General features: G+C 32.0%; 2 protein-coding genes across 2 annotated transcripts in view; both read left to right on the top strand.

The window, feature by feature from the left end:
- The window catches only part of LOC129975219 (neurogenic locus notch homolog protein 1-like), a gene marked incomplete in the record, with an annotated part of 118,297 nt that extends 110,972 nt beyond the window's left edge, over nucleotides 1–7,325 (top strand). Inside the window, 3 exon segments of the mRNA XM_056088216.1 lie at nucleotides 576–642; nucleotides 1,538–1,593; nucleotides 2,947–7,325. Of these exon segments, the coding sequence (XP_055944191.1) occupies nucleotides 576–642; nucleotides 1,538–1,593; nucleotides 2,947–3,062 (239 nt within the window).
- Nucleotides 7,326–10,241: 2,916 nt separating this feature from the next.
- The window catches only part of LOC129976309 (proteoglycan 4-like), a 47,148-nt gene continuing 40,984 nt past the window's right edge, over nucleotides 10,242–16,405 (top strand). The window contains exon 1 of the mRNA XM_056089810.1: nucleotides 10,242–10,874. Within this exon, the coding sequence (XP_055945785.1) occupies nucleotides 10,703–10,874 (172 nt within the window). The 5' untranslated portion in view covers nucleotides 10,242–10,702. The remainder of the gene's footprint in view (nucleotides 10,875–16,405) is intronic.

Genomic DNA, 16,405 nt, shown 5'->3' with positions numbered 1-16,405 from the left:
GTTGATTATTCTTCCGAAATTCTGTGAATAAAATGGGAAGAAAAGTCGTTTTTTGCCATTAACATGACGAGATTTATTTAATATACGGTCCCTAGTAGGTGGCTGTTTTGTGCAGAATTTTAAGCAAACAAAATTATCTCAAGAATTACTGCCAATTTCGTAGTGAAATTTGATATTCATACATAAAAAGAGCTACTGAATCGAATTATTTAAAAATCTCGATTTTCGTAATGGGAAAATTTTGAGATAGTAGGTAATTATCCATGTTAATAACTCGGTTAATCAGTTTGTCTATCTGAAGAAATCTGTCCGTTTAATTCATTTCCAACGACACCAGTTTTGAGCAGATGTGACAATAAATTAAAAAGCTACAAAGGTGTGTGTGTGTGTGTTGACGACTGTACTTTTCATTGAAAATTCATAAGAATGTTTACATTTTTTTATTATTTTTCCAATAAATGTCAATTGTTATGAATGAGTCATGTGCACCAAGCTTATTTACTATTTTAGAGCATATATCTAATTCAAACAAATTGTCAATCAAGCCCTTTTTTCTTTTTGATCTTTTTCCCCAGCTATATGCAGTGAAGAGAAGTGCGTGCATGGAAAATGTAAAGTAATAGGAAATGGTTTCAAATGCAGGTAAGAAAAGCGCATAATTTATATAATTCTAAACTTTCTAAAACAGTTGCAATGTTTGTAATTAAATGTAAATATATGCTTCAATTTCACAATTATTTTTTGTAATGCTTCGATTAAACGTCGTAATTTTTTAAAATTGGATTAGTAGCTCTTTGAATTCAATGCGTATCTCGTATAAAAAAGAAATATTATGTCAAGACTACTTACGACAATGTATTGATAGATATTAAATTACATACACAGCTATAGTTATCATGACTTTGCCTGTTATATTATTTAACTGCAACTGAAAAACAGCTGTTTAATTGTCTTAACCGAAGGGCAGTTTAGCATCTCAAACGGCACATCGAAAATACCGAAATCTTCCATAAATTTAAATGTTTGTGAAATTACCATACAGTATGCAACATAGCTATTAATCTGTATTTCAACATGTTCGTTACCATTATTTATGCCTGCGATTCTGACCATCTATCTAAATAGATGCTTCAACTGTAGCAGAAACGTATATCTAATTAAAAAAAATTGATGTGAATCACAGGTGATTCACACTGCAGTCAATGTGTGATATATTTCTTGTATCGCATCCACTCTGAATTCGCAGCAGTTCCTATATAGCCATTTAGGTAAGTATTCACCTAATCGAAAGTTTGAATAGCTCATATAAACATTCTTTTATCCCCACAAAAACATCGTTGTTTTATATAATTAAAATAGTTTCCAATGTCCAGAGTTAGTTTTTAAAGTTGAATGAAATTTACATACAAAGATGATTTTAAAGACGATATATATATAATAATGTTTTCATGTTGTTAAGACTGCTTGTAGTAAATGCTTTACATAAACTCATTCTAAATTTAATATTTTTCTAAATTTGCACATTCTTTCTTCTTAGATGCAACGTCGGATTTACTGGTCCCAGATGTGAAGATAAAATTGAGACTAAGTCAAGTAAAATAATATTCATTTTATGTTTGTTTTGTTGGCATATACATAAATGCAGTTATGGTTTGAAAGAACTGCATGATCTCATATGCATATATAATTAACTTGTTCTTGGTATAAATAATTAGCTATCAGTTCTAATCCGTTAGTAGAGTATATAAACATCAGCGATTTATTCATTAAAATCTATTTCCAATGCAAGTTAATGATAGATCCAGGCTATGTCCCAGCATGTTTGGATAGGTGGATTGCACAATAGAAGTGTTAATGTGGTTGGAAGGGAATATTTCATGTACTCTAAATTCTTCTAATCACAATGCTCATATAGCTGCTAATTTACAGCAAGTTTTTCATTTACCTTAAAACTCGACCCCGGTGGAGAGAACCTCGAAATGAGGATGAGATGCTTCCGGCATGGTGGTGGGATGTCGCCACTCCGGAGGGTACACAAACAGGTGGGGGATCTGACTCCTCTTATCGATGACGGGGCGTTCTTCCTTCGGGGAGGGTTGTGCCGTGGCCGGTGATGGCCCTTAGGACTCAACCGCAGTTCCCGCCAGTGTTGCTATTGCGGCGGTCCGGTCATTCAGCCTTATGGTTTAAATCCGTGTGACTTCGTGGCGGGTCGGTGAGTCAGTTGGTTGACTTTACCTTAAAACTCTGTGGTCATAAAACCACCTATTAAGAAAATTATTAGTAAGAGTTCTCTTGTGTAAAAAAGTTTTCAAGATTTTTCATTAGTATCTCATCGTTGTGAATGGGCCAGCGCTGTATCTGCTCTTGTTGGAATGGCGAATCGTGAATAAATTTGTCCTTGTAAATGAGCGAATTCCTCAGTTCTTCATAGTAACAAGATTTATATAAAGGAAATGACTTTTCGCATGAAACATATATATAATTGCAGTGAATTAACATATACCTAATTGTAGTGAATTAACTTTTGTGAATCCAGTTGTTTGATTTGGTTTGTTTTAAAAACCTGCTTTCATTGCGATGCTGGTGCTTTCTGCAACCAGCTCATATCGAGATGACAACGACGTGCTAGAATTCGTTTTCGGTTATTGAATTAATTGAAATTTAATCTGTCAAAAAAATCTGTTAGAAAAAAAGTGTTGGCTGCTGAATGATTGTTGAATCCATCCGGCCTAGAAGACAAATTTACTGACCATTAATGCAAAAAAAAAAAAAAACCCTTAATGACTTTACTGAACATCCATAAATTCTTGGCATCACTAATTTTGCAATGAATTTTTAGTACTATTCTGAATAATTTTGATTTTTTTTAATACAGTGTTGTAATTTCTTAGTACTTCAAAATATATCTTCATATATAATAAAAAAAATTTTCTTTTATTTCAGATAAACTGAATCTATGGATGGCTATGCAGTTTACAATAACATTTGCCATATTTCTATTACTTTCTGGAATGTTTTGTTTCTTGGGCCGTATGCTGAATAAAAATGCCAAAAAATGAATAGTGTATTCAAAACCTCTTATCATTTGAGAAGGAAAAACTTTTATTTTTTTCATTCAAAAAATTTTAATTCAGCATTTTAAAAAAGATTGTATTTTTATGCATAAATAAGGAAGACAATAAGTCATAAGAAAAAGAAAAAAATATTCTGGAATCACAAAGTGTTTTTAAGGCAAAATATTCAAAAGCAGCTCTTATAAACTTTTTCTCTTGTTTCCTTGTTTATATATAGTGAAAAAGATGGTTAATATCTTTGAAATTTATTATTTGCCAATGAGATAAATGATCCAGTTTCTAATTGCAGATTATTCCTATGTAAAACAATCATTTCAATAAAAATAAAATACCACTATTTATTATTAAATAATACTATTTATCACTATTTAAATACCACCAATTATTACCTTATATATTATTGTGTCTTAAGAATACTCTAGGAAGAGTTACTATTTCTGTAAAACGATACTAGTTTTTTCCGGCTTTGAAGAAGCTTTTGTTCTCCTGTGTTTACACTGAATCCGTTGCTTTGTGGCGCCATCTACATTTTGCTCTGGTAACTTCAAGTGCTAATTTGTGATGATCAAACTTCCGTGATATCTGTTTAGTTTCTAAATCTTTAGTGCAGCAATTTTGGATTATATAGTCTCTCGGGATTGTGCGAAAGAAATTGACAACTTTGTTGGTGACTTTAAAGCGAAACGTATTGCTTGGAATTATCGCGGAAGGAAACAGAAATAGAATGATCATTTATAATTTTATGTGCGATAACAATCTAATCTTGTTGGCTTTACCTACACTTATGTTCTTTTCCAGTAATGGAATCTTCAAGAATTTCTGAGGCACCGTTTCTATTAACTATCTTAGTAGCGATCATAACCAGGTTTCTTTTGAAATTGGTAACAATTCCAACATTTCTGCAATAATCAATATGAAAACAACTAACATTTGCCCCCAGGAAATCCAATGATCTACACTATATGCAGTATTGACGTAAAGTTTGCTAAACTCATCATATCTATTTTAACAATCATGCCTCCAAGTTTAAACTTATAAATGGTAACCAACAGGAAATGTATTCAAAGCATCCCGGGAACAATTAAACACGGAAACAAATATAGTCAAAAGTGGCATAAAAAACTTGACTTTAGGGTAAATGAATGAAATAAAAAAATGAAGTTAAAAAGTCGTAAATTGCAAATAAAGACATCAACAAGATTAAAATTATTTATCTTTAAGTCTAATCCTGAGAATAACGATATATAGAAAGAAAATTGAAAATTTGCAAAAAAAAAAAAAAAAAAAAAACACTTCATATATCATCTATTTAAGAAACGGATGGTTTATACAGCATTCCTCTGGACAAAGCCATTGCTTTCAAATATTCATTAGAAAAATCTTCTCAAAACAATCCAGAACTTTATGAGAAAAACAAAATCTCTAAAGTCAATTTTGCATGTGAAAAATACCAAAACACCCAACACCCTCGTCAACCCAGAAATTTTAAACCGAGTACACTTCAAGAAACAATTGCAAACATGAAAAAAAAATTAATTCAAAAAGGACACAGGGCCAGACGCTAAAGTTCTGAAATCCCTTCCTCTTTATTTCCAACATAATGAACAGACATCTGCAACATCAATATTTTCTTCCCCAAGCTGGTGATGATATCCATATGCGGGTCAGAAGCCATATTGCTCATCGGGGACACTATTAATCAGCAGTTCACAATCGCAACTGTGCCAAAGTTTCTAAAACCAAGACAAAGTCCAAAACTTCCTGTAATTTACAGACTAATTAGCCTCTTAAGCAACTTGAGAAAACTCCATGAGATGATTATACTTGCAAGACTCAAGGACAAATGGAAACTGATTAATATTGTCTCCGATGAATAATGTGGATGTGCACACCAGTAGAGCATTCTGAGGGTCTAAGTACCATCACGCATGGCTTTAACAACAAGTTGTACACCCTTGGGAATATCTTTGATGTAAGAAAAACCATTGTCAGAATATGGCTCAATAATCTCATCTATGAACTCATAGATTTTAAAATACCGTCTTACCTCATAAACATAATAATGAAATTCCTCACCAGTATAGCATTCTAGGTAAAAATAAACTACAACAATTTCTACAAACGGTGAGATCAAAACAAGTATGCCTCAAGGAAACAACTGCAGTCCTTTAATTTATAGCCCTCGATACTCATCTATAAACCAACTTCCTCAAGACTAACAATATTACAAACTGCTTCTTTACTTATGATATCATCATCATCTTACTCAAAGCAGCATCATAAATTGTGACTTCAAAAAGGTTTCCTAAACATTGAAATATGGTGCACCAAGTGATGTATTTTCATCTATATTAAAAAATAAAAACGCATGATGTCATATTCAGGAAAGGATATTTAAATAAACTATCTACAATCAAATCGTTTGAAGATTGCCTTATTTGGAAAAAAGGGATTAAAATATCTTGGACTGATGCTAGACAATACGTTCCTTTTAAAAGTCATATCAACTAGAGTAAAGAGAAATTCTGGACTAAAATTCACCTCATTATCCATTCTCAAAGTCAGACGCTCTCTTCTTCCATTAAAGAATAAAATGCTGTAACACAAACAAATTTTAAGACCCAATAGTAGCTTATGAAGTTGAAATTTTGTGACTTGCCGATAAATCCAACCGAAAAAAATTCAAACTTTTCAAAATAAAATATTTCACGTCATTACCAATACTTCCTGGTTTATATGGAATGATATTCGACACAGTGATCTTAAGCATTCTGAAGATAAATGATTTATTTCATCAAAGAACTCTCAAGAAAAAATTTTAATCAATTCAAAACTTATGAAACTCCCACAGACAAAGGACAACTCAATTGTACTCATTTCAGTGGAAAATATGCTTTTCTTTACTCTACTATTAAACGGATTTTGACATTAAAACCTCTCAAATCCCTTTCGAAATTATGACTGCTTCTAAATAATTGTTCCAATTTTCATTTTTAGCGCAAATAAAGAATCTTTTTCTCTTCCCACCTGGTGCATGAACATTTCTTACTATTTTGTCTTCTGTTACTAGCTACTTTCTACTGGGTGACACCTCGTAGTTGGGAATAAGAAGCTTCCGTCATGATAGGTGGTTCTCGCCACCCTGTAGTACAGAAAAAGACGGGGGGGGGGCAAATTCTTCCCAACGAAGGGAAAGGTTGTACCGTGGCCGGTGATGATCCTTAGGACTCAACCACAGTTCTTACTAGTGTTGCTGTTGCGGTCGTTCGGTCATGCAGAATTCTCCGTGTGCCTCAGGATGGGTCGGAGCAGCCGGTTTAAGGTTACTAGCTTCAAACTGAGCAGAAGTGCCAAGACACATAAGCTCTTCACATATCTTATTCATGATTGTATTCAAAAATATTTGTAACATCAGAAAAGACCTAAATGTTCAATCAATGTTTTAATGTGAATTCATTAAAAGAACTGTCAACGTCCTTTTTCGAAAGAGCTTACAAAATGTAAAATATTACAATTCGTTCGGCTCCACATAATAAAAATTGGCTCTGAAAACTGCTAACAAATAATTCCCACCTCAAGGACAGCCACTCATCCCAAGCCGAAACCGCAACCTGGTAAGACGTTACCTGCCTTTAGACTGTCATAAAACAAGACGAACTCATTGACATGACGAATTTCGGCCAGTAATAATTTAAAAAAAAAAACTATTAACAAATATTTTACTAATCAGATTGATTTCTCAATGAAAATTGTCTTTTTTTTTTTTTTTATTCTCAAACGGAAACGTTATTGATCAAATGTTTCTTTGAATCGTTATAAAATGAAATACCTTAGATATCTAAAAAATGTATTTATTTATCACGATTGATAGGATAAAGTAATACAGTTTCATTTTTTTTGTAATAATCTCGGCAAAATAATAATAACTTTCATTCATTTGCTGCTTTTCCTTAGCAATATATCCCATCTACCCTAATTAACTACTCAACACAATATTACTAACTGAGATTAGTTAAATCATTTCCTTTCAATATTGTTATGAAGAGAAATTATTGGCGGTCAATCCAATTTCTCCAGACAATTACTCGTATTCGTGATCAAAAATATTTCTGTAATCAAAAAATGTCTCGTATAATTTGCCCTTAAGAAAGCAAACATTATTTCAACTCGTGAATAATTTTCTTACTTTGATATCTCTCAGATTTTTCTTTAAATCGAAGTTTGATATATCTTTCTGCTTTTGCTTGTGAGATCTTACGTATCTATTGAAATATTATTTAGTAAAAATCTTGAGTTTGCTTTGTTTCGAAACATTCATGATAATATTTTTTTAAATATTATATATACATTCAACTTGTTTGAATCTTAGATATGAAGTTGTAAAATTAATTATTGTTTGGTTCATTTGGGAAGTTTAAAAGCTTCCGTGATGAATTATGATTATTTTAATATATTCTGATTAACAATGTTATTTTTCTTTTATTTCTCACATAAGAAACACAGCAAGGGAAAGCTTTGCAATTGTTACAAATATTATTCTTGAAATCTTAGAACTGTCACTTATATATATATATATAAAAAAATACATACTTTTTATTTGAACTACAGAACAGATCGGAAATTATAATAAAAACTAATGAAATTGCATATATTAATCAAATCGCAAAAGGTTACATAACATCTCCACAGCACGAAGAATGAAATAAATTTTACATGAATACAACAGATAAATAATATAATGAAAAAATACAAAACATAAAATAATGAAGCAAACAAGCAACAACCATAAAGAAAAAGAAACTAAAACAAAAGATACAGAAAATATAAACGACAGAAGAGGTATCCCAAGTCTGGATATCTTAATACTAAAATGTCTTTAGAGAGTATCTCCTCTCTCGACCAGAGACATGGAGTCAAAATGACTCCATTTTTATTATCATGTGAAAACATGTTGTTTTGGTTTGAGGTTTTTGAAGCCTTAAAATGCATAGGCAACAGAAACATTTGGAAACACAATACATTTTGGAAATCATGTAATTCTTAAAAATATTAATATTAAAAATGTTTAATGTTATAATATTAAGTGTTGGAAAGACTTAAACTTTTAATGAGTATTCACTTCGTTTAGATATTACGGAATGACACCAATGTTAATAACTGTTAGAATTTAACAAACAAAAATGAAGAGTACAATGTTTTAAAATATTATTCTAAGAATATTTCTTTATTCTTTTTGCATTATACAAATTTAAAAGCAAAAATGTAAAAAAATAGACCTATAAAGCCGCGTAATTTCACTATATCCCAATAACGCAAATCTGACTTTTCTTGATCCCTATATTTTTCCCCAATTGCAGTAAATTTAAGAATTGCATATTTTACAATCATAAGCAACGTGTCGGTCGGGAAAATGTAGGCCCAGGCTTCAATTTCAGTCAGATACAGCCGTTGAAAATTAGGACAAATTCTGAGCAGCTTCAAAACAATATTGTGTTGAGGCGTCCGGAAATGTGAACTTATAACGGCTTCTTGGACCACTTGAAACTATTTTTTCCTTTCCCATAGGAATAATTTTCCATTTCAACAACGTCTTTTTCTTCTTCTTCTGAATCTACGTCCGGATTTTCTTCACTTTTTTATTCCTGATAGCTTATAATCGTTTCTGCATCGTTAATATGAGAATCATCATCCTATATTTTGCATTCTTCAAAACCAATGCATTATAGTTTTATAAAATCTGGAACGCAAGGCCAAATTTTTTTCCTGGAAAGTCCTGGTTGAGTATTAGTCATTTCTTTTTAAACAACAATATGTTATATTAGACAAAGAATTTAGTTAAGTTTAGACAAAGGATTAGGATTTTATTATTTTAGACAATATACATAGGTTGTAATTTAAATAATAATCTCAAGCCATGATTTCATTCGTATATACCATTAAAAATTTCAGAAGCGGCCAAAGAAAAGAGTAAAGTACTCTTCACATTTGAAGGTAAAATATTTTGTTTATATTCAATAATTTAAACACTTTAAAGGTAATAAAAATATTTTTTCTTTCGCAAAAGAAAAGTACAGTGTGGCAAAAAGAACGGGGGACAAGAACACCGGACTGCAAGAACAATGAAGGGAACACCACCGAAAATTTAATTTAGTTTAATTACATTACCATCCCATATTGAAGCAACACTGGGACTGTTTGCGGGCGAACCTCCTCATTTTGAACCGCACTCAAAAGACGAGGACGGCTCATGAGCTCTTGTATCCGCACCGCATTAACGGAAGGACGCTTGGAAACCAAAATGCAGTCGTAAAAATGCCATAAAAATGAATTAATATACTTATTTTAATTTTCTCTATTCTGAAGAACATTTTATACATTTAATTACTTTTTCTTTAACATATTTGCAATTATTTGAGTTACAATTTTCAAAAAAAAAAAGCTAAAACTTTACTATGCGAACATTAATACTATTTGTATGAACAGAAAGTACAAATTTAAGAATTTTGTAAAGTAAAAATATTTTAGCTTCTTGGAAATTTGCCGATAGAACAGTGATACATTTGGCCAGTTGGTATCGCAAAATCATAAAATTTTTCTTAAAAAAAAAAATGGCAGTTTTTCGTTAAAAAGCTTGGCTGAAATCGCCGATACAGGATGCTTTTATTAAGCAAAAATGGCATACGATCGTTTTTGTATTTGACCGCGACGAAACTACTGAAATTGGTCGGAAATCTGAATCGATTTGTCGTGTAGCATCTTGGAATTTTTTTGCTCTCTGTGAGTTAACTAAAAGTAATATAAGTTCAGTCATGATTGGATTGTTTTTGCTTTATTAACTGTAGACATTTGAAAGTAACTTTCTATTTGTGCCGTCTTAATTAAAGTCAATTCAGTCCGCAACCTCGTCCAAAACGCAACAATAACATTAGTTTGACCGATTTAGCATCATGCCACTACGAGGCGAAGGTAACCTAGCAACGAACTACGATCGCAGTGCCATCTGTAAGAAATGGTGTGAAATTAATTCACAGGCGGGAAATTTCCAATCACATGGAAGCGGAAGAAGGCGAATCGAAACAGGAAATAACAAACAAACAAACAAAAAAATATTGACCGAATGAAGGTCTAGTCGACCAACTGCTTCTTCCTGCATAGAAAATATTTTTATGTAACAACAAACAGATGGCATTTGTTTCTGAAATACGATAGCCCGAAGAATCCATAAAATACTTGAGGTGTAAGTGTAATTTTTGAATCGAAATTGTAGCATCACTTAATGATTTAGTTTTATCTTATAAGTTTTAGAAACAACAATTTATTGTGCATGCTGGTTAAAAGGTTAAAAATTGTGACTTTCATATAACTGTGGAAACCTGTAGAACAAATAATGAAATATCAAAAAAATGTAAAGAAAAATTAAAACTACATGCTGTCAGAATAAGAATTGTTATCTTCTTTCCTGGACAAAAGTAAATAAACTTCTCTGCACTTGTTCGAACTGGATAAAGAACATATGTGAAGTGGCCTCGTAGATAAGCTTCGTTACATCCTCTAAAATCGAGTTCATTTTAAAGTTCAGGTTTTTCCAAGGAATATACGCCATAGATTTTTGATATACGAACATCATGAAAAATTTAGAGTTGATAGTTACTTTCTACACAACTCTACTTTTCGGCGAATTAACTGCAGCTTTTGAATCATCCCACATATTGTATGAAAATAACTTTTACCAATTCTTCAGCAAATCTCTTCGTGAAGAAAAAAACCATGCTACGAAAAAGGCTATGCCAAATCCAAGTAAGTATTATTGAAAATCATTTTATGAATATTTCCATTCTTTTCTTTTTTTTATCATTATATAGATCAACTTATTATTTATATACTTATTCATACAGTTAGTTTATAGTTAATTATTCTCCATTTCTCTTTTGAAAATCATTCATCGTTACTTTTAAATACCAAATATTATCATTTTATCTCATATATTGTTTAAATTTTGAAAGTGAAGAATCTAGAAATAAATTGTATATTGTTTTATATTAAAGGAAACAAATAAATCATTTGATGTATTTCGATTTGCATATAATAGCACAATTACAATGTTCCATGGCGCCATCTATCGGTGAAGATTCAATACAATTATATAATACAATAAATTTACAATATTCAATAAATATACAAAATATGCTCAGAACTGTTTGGTAATCTTTTAAAAAAGTCATTACTTTTTAGATGAAAGCTAATATCGAAAGGATATCATTCCGTTTAGATTAATATTGTTTCAGGGTACGAATTTCTTACGTTAAAGTTAGTTATTGATAATATTTTCTAAAAAGATAAAGTAGAAACGAAGAAGGGAGGGGGGAAAAATAGATAATTTTATCAGACTCATCAGTATTCAGATAAACCAAATATTTAAGTCTGTTTTTAAGAAACAGATTGGACACACAAAACAAAACTTCAGTACCTTTATGGGGAAGACCACTAACTCCAAAATTTCAGGATTTTAATTTCCATACATGATTCAGTTGAAGATGTCGGTACAATGCATGATAACCATTAAAAGACATTGATATAGTGTGTTCTAACATTGGTATGGTGTGCAAATAATATGAGTTGTGTGCTGGCAGAGATTTTAATCCAAGGCCGCTTAGCTATTACTCAAAATTAAAAGTCACAGAACTGTGATCCTTGGTAAAATTTCAGAATGGAATTTTATTTAAGATTTATTAATCAAATTCGTTAAATTTAATATTAAAAAGCAAATCATATATACGCATCAATGATAACTTCATTAAAATGATATTTTTACGTTTCTTTAAATAACCATTGTAATGATTAGTAAATATTTTCCTAAATTATGATTATTATTTATTTATTTAGATAGTTATAAATGTTTAAATTTTTATTTATTTATTTTATTTTTGTTTATTTTTTTTTCAAGATAGTCGAACTATAACAATTGGTATTAAGTTATTATCAAATTTAATATTTATTTTTTAGATATTTTCTAAAACCAGAAATTTAAAAAATCCGAATTAATTTTTCCGAAAAACTGCGGAAAAAAAAATCAAATGCAATTTATTGAAAATGTGAGTTTTTCAGTTATTGTATTTTCAATCTCTTATGTATTTGATTTCAATATCATAACCTGTTCTAAATCAGTATATATGAAATATACAAAGAGAAAGTATTTTATCCGTCAAAAAATTCCACGAGTCAAAAATTTCCTCCACTTAGCTCAAAAAACACATTTTTGGCATTTTGTCCCTTTGTCTATCTGCAAATACGATAACTCAAAATCATTTTCACCTAGATGACTGAAATTTAGTATATGAAATTATGTCCAAATTGTAGATTCCAGTCAAATTTGGAAAGAAATCCATTCACAAAAAGCCTGTCTGATTCTTCGAGTACAAATAAGCTTGATAAACCAAAACGCAAAGGGATAGACGCATAAAATTTAAAACATAAATTTAGATACTTATCAAATTTTAAACCATATTCGTCAAACAGTTAACTGTTTGTTGGATTGTACTTTCGCATACGTGTAAACGGAACAATTCATGAACACAATGGCTTAAATCAATGAAATTTGGCATGTTATCTTGTGGTCACAACTGTACTTTTGTGACAAATTGGGCCGGCAAAAAGTTGTCCAAAATATATATTATCGCTACGGATTCAGTGAAATTGCTGGATTCACACCAAAGATCTACATTTTGATCAGTTAACTATACTTAGAGTTTCAAGCATTTCTCGAAAATTTGCGATAAAATGTGTAAGTCAAAGATCCAAAATACAAAAAAAAAGGACAATTCGTGTTTTGAAGAAGTAAAATGAACAGTTATTTCAATGCGAGGATTAAATCTATATTCAAAATTCAGTTTAATCAAAATATGTCTTCCTGAATTATCATGTTTATATTCTTAAAGTTTAATTTCGTTATATCAATGTACCAGAGCTATCAGGGAGTGGTCTCGTAATTTTAAATTCTGGTCAGATAACGAAAACACACTAAGCTGGCACTCCCCTCTCCAAACAACACCACCTGGAAGGCGTTTGACCCACGACCTCAGATTTAGATTACACCAGACCTAACAGGACGAACTTTTGATGGATTCCGGTTTTGATTATGAAGCCTTCCCGGCCTGAGGTAATGACATCATCAATAGGTCACCGCGGCCTTGACTTTTCACTTGATGAATAAACAGACAATCAATTTTCAATCAACATATCTCGCCCCAAAATTTCCAAAAGTTTGTGTAATAAACTAAGTGCTAAATTTCATCCGGTTTGCTCTGTCTGTGTTTGAGTTATCATGCTCTCAGTCGATAAATAGATTAATGTAACAACATAATTCCCAATGATTAAAAATGTTTTTGATTATAGAAAGAGTGATATGTTTGAAAAACGCTTCTCCATACACTTTTTTTATAGGCAAAAAAAAAAAAAAAAATGGGAGACGTTTTTAAATTGGGTTGTTAAAAACAGTGTCTAACAGACTGTATCACTTCTAAGACAAAACTTCACAGTTTGTAGACATGGGATCTTAAACGTATAAAAGTCGCTATGGTACATAGCATTGTACAAAGATGCAATCAAAATAGAGTATGTATTATGGATGCAGACATCGTACACGAATGCCTTCAATCTGATGCTACCACCTATTTGGAATAGCTAGCATTCTCACCTGGTTTGAATCCTATACAGCGTGTGCGGAACATGCTTGGCTGACGAATTGCAGCCCGTCAGATGTGTACCGAGACTTCAGAGAATATTGTAAGTAGAGTAATCTTCTTGCTAAGAAAAGTAATCTCCCACAAGATCACCTTGATGAATTTGATATTCAGCATGCCTAGGCGTTGTACGGGCTGTATTTCATCATCTGGGAGACATAAAATGCATTAACCATCATACCAACCATGTAAAGTTAGGTTCTTATAAAGGAGATTTTTTTTGTAATTGCTCCAGGGAGCAAAAGAAATCTCCCACAAGATCACCTTCATGAATTTGATATTCAGCATGCCTAGGTGTTGTACGGGCTGTATTTCATCATCTGGGAGACATAAAATGCATTAACCATCATACCAACCATGTAAAGTTAGGTTCTTATAAAGGAGATTTTTTTTGTAATTGCTCCAGGGAGCAAAAGAAATCTCCCACAAGATCACCTTGATGAATTTGATATTCAGCATGCCTAGGTGTTGTACGGGCTGTATTTCATCATCTGGCAGACATAAAATGCATTACCATCATACCAACCATGTAAAGTTAGGTTCTTATAAAGGAGATTTTTTTTGTAATTGCTCCAGGGAGCAAAAGAAATCTCCCACAAGATCACCTTCATGAATTTGATATTCAGCATGCCTAGGTGTTGTACGGGCTGTATTTCATCATCTGGGAGACATAAAATGCATTAACCATCATACCAACCATGTAAAGTTAGTTTCTTATAAAGGAGATTTTTTTGTAATTGCTCCAGGGAGCAAAAGAAATCTCCCACAAGATCACCTTCATGAATTTGATATTCAGCATGCCTAGGTGTTGTACGGGCTGTATTTCATCATCTGGGAGACATAAAATGCATTAACCATCATACCAACCATGTAAAGTTAGGTTCTTATAAAGGAGATTTTTTTGTAATTGCTCCAGGGAGCAAAAGAAATCTCCCACAAGATCACCTTCATGAATTTGATATTCAGCATGCCTAGGTGTTGTACGGGCTGTATTTCATCATCTGGGAGACATAAAATGCATTAACCATCATACCAACCATGTAAAGTTAAGTTCTTATAAAGGAGATTTTTTTTTGTAATTGCTCCAGGGAGCAAAAGAAATCTCCCACAAGATCACCTTCATGAATTTGATATTCAGCATGCCTAGGTGTTGTACGGGCTGTATTTCATCATCTGGGAGACATAAAATGCATTAACCATCATACCAACCATGTAAAGTTAGGTTCTTATAAAGGAGATTTTTTTTGTAATTGCTCCAGGGAGCAAAAGAAATCTCCCACAAGATCACCTTCATGAATTTGATATTCAGCATGCCTAGGTGTTGTACGGGCTGTATTTCATCATCTGGGAGACATAAAATGCATTAACCATCATACCAACCATGTAAAGTTAGGTTCTTATAAAGGAGATTTTTTTTGTAATTGCTCCAGGGAGCAAAAGAAATCTCCCACAAGATCACCTTGATGAATTTGATATTCAGCATGCCTAGGTGTTGTACGGGCTGTATTTCATCATCTGGCAGACATAAAATGCATTAACCATCATACCAACCATGTAAAGTTAGGTTCTTATAAAGGAGATTTTTTTTGTAATTGCTCCAGGGAGCAAAAGAAATCTCCCACAAGATCACCTTCATGAATTTGATATTCAGCATGCCTTGGTGTTGTACGGGCTGTATTTCATCATCTGGGAGACATAAAATGCATTAACCATCATACCAACCATGTAAAGTTAGGTTCTTATAAAGGAGATTTTTTTGTAATTGCTCCAGGGAGCAAAAATCTTAGTTTTTATGAATGGCATCATACATACACCATTTTTGGGGGTCTTTATCTTTTGTATAACAAAAGGGCTTTTTGAATAAGTCATGTTTGTTTTGTTTCTGAAATTTATTTGCCGGAGCTGACATTATTCTTAATTTATGGACTTAAGAGTAATTGAAAGGTACATACAGGCGCGTGACTGGGGTTCCGAACTTAAACGAAAAATCAAATTAAGCTGTTAAAAATGAACATTGAACATTGTTTTACATTGTTTCTACTTAAAAGGATGTAAAAGTTTATTTCAGCTACTATTCCAGATGATCAAGTATTTATTTTCCCAGGCATGAAAAGGAAGCCTTGTTAGTTCAAAGAAAACATTTTCTCACAAATATCAATTCGAATAATGGTGTAAAAATTGTGCTTTTCTTTTTCAGTGAATTATCACTAGTTATTACAAGTGCAGTAGTAAAGGTTCTCTGTATCCCCACTGCATTCATTTCACCATTCCCTAAGTTCATCAGTTTTTACTTTGTGTATAAGTTCAAAGATCATTCAATGCCGTTTGAGAATACCCATCAGCTTTGTAAACCATCGTTTTATTATAACAATCAGAGTACCTGAATACAAGAAATCTCATTAAATATAGTACACTGCCGAATATCCGGCTTAATATGGCGGAAAGGCAGACGGGATAACAAAAAAGCAGAATAGACCGGAGTTCCAAGAATTCATTTCTTTGTCCTCTAATACTAGAAGTCAAGTCTTTATACCAAATTCACTGTTATAATACATATTTTCTCACTTCTTATTGAGTACTAAGCCCTTC

This window comes from Argiope bruennichi, chromosome 7 (genome assembly GCF_947563725.1).
Source record: "Argiope bruennichi chromosome 7, qqArgBrue1.1, whole genome shotgun sequence".
NCBI classification, from domain to species: domain Eukaryota; kingdom Metazoa; phylum Arthropoda; class Arachnida; order Araneae; family Araneidae; genus Argiope; species Argiope bruennichi.
The sequence above is the reverse complement of the archived record's forward strand: the minus strand, read 5'-3'. Positions and strand labels throughout refer to the sequence as shown.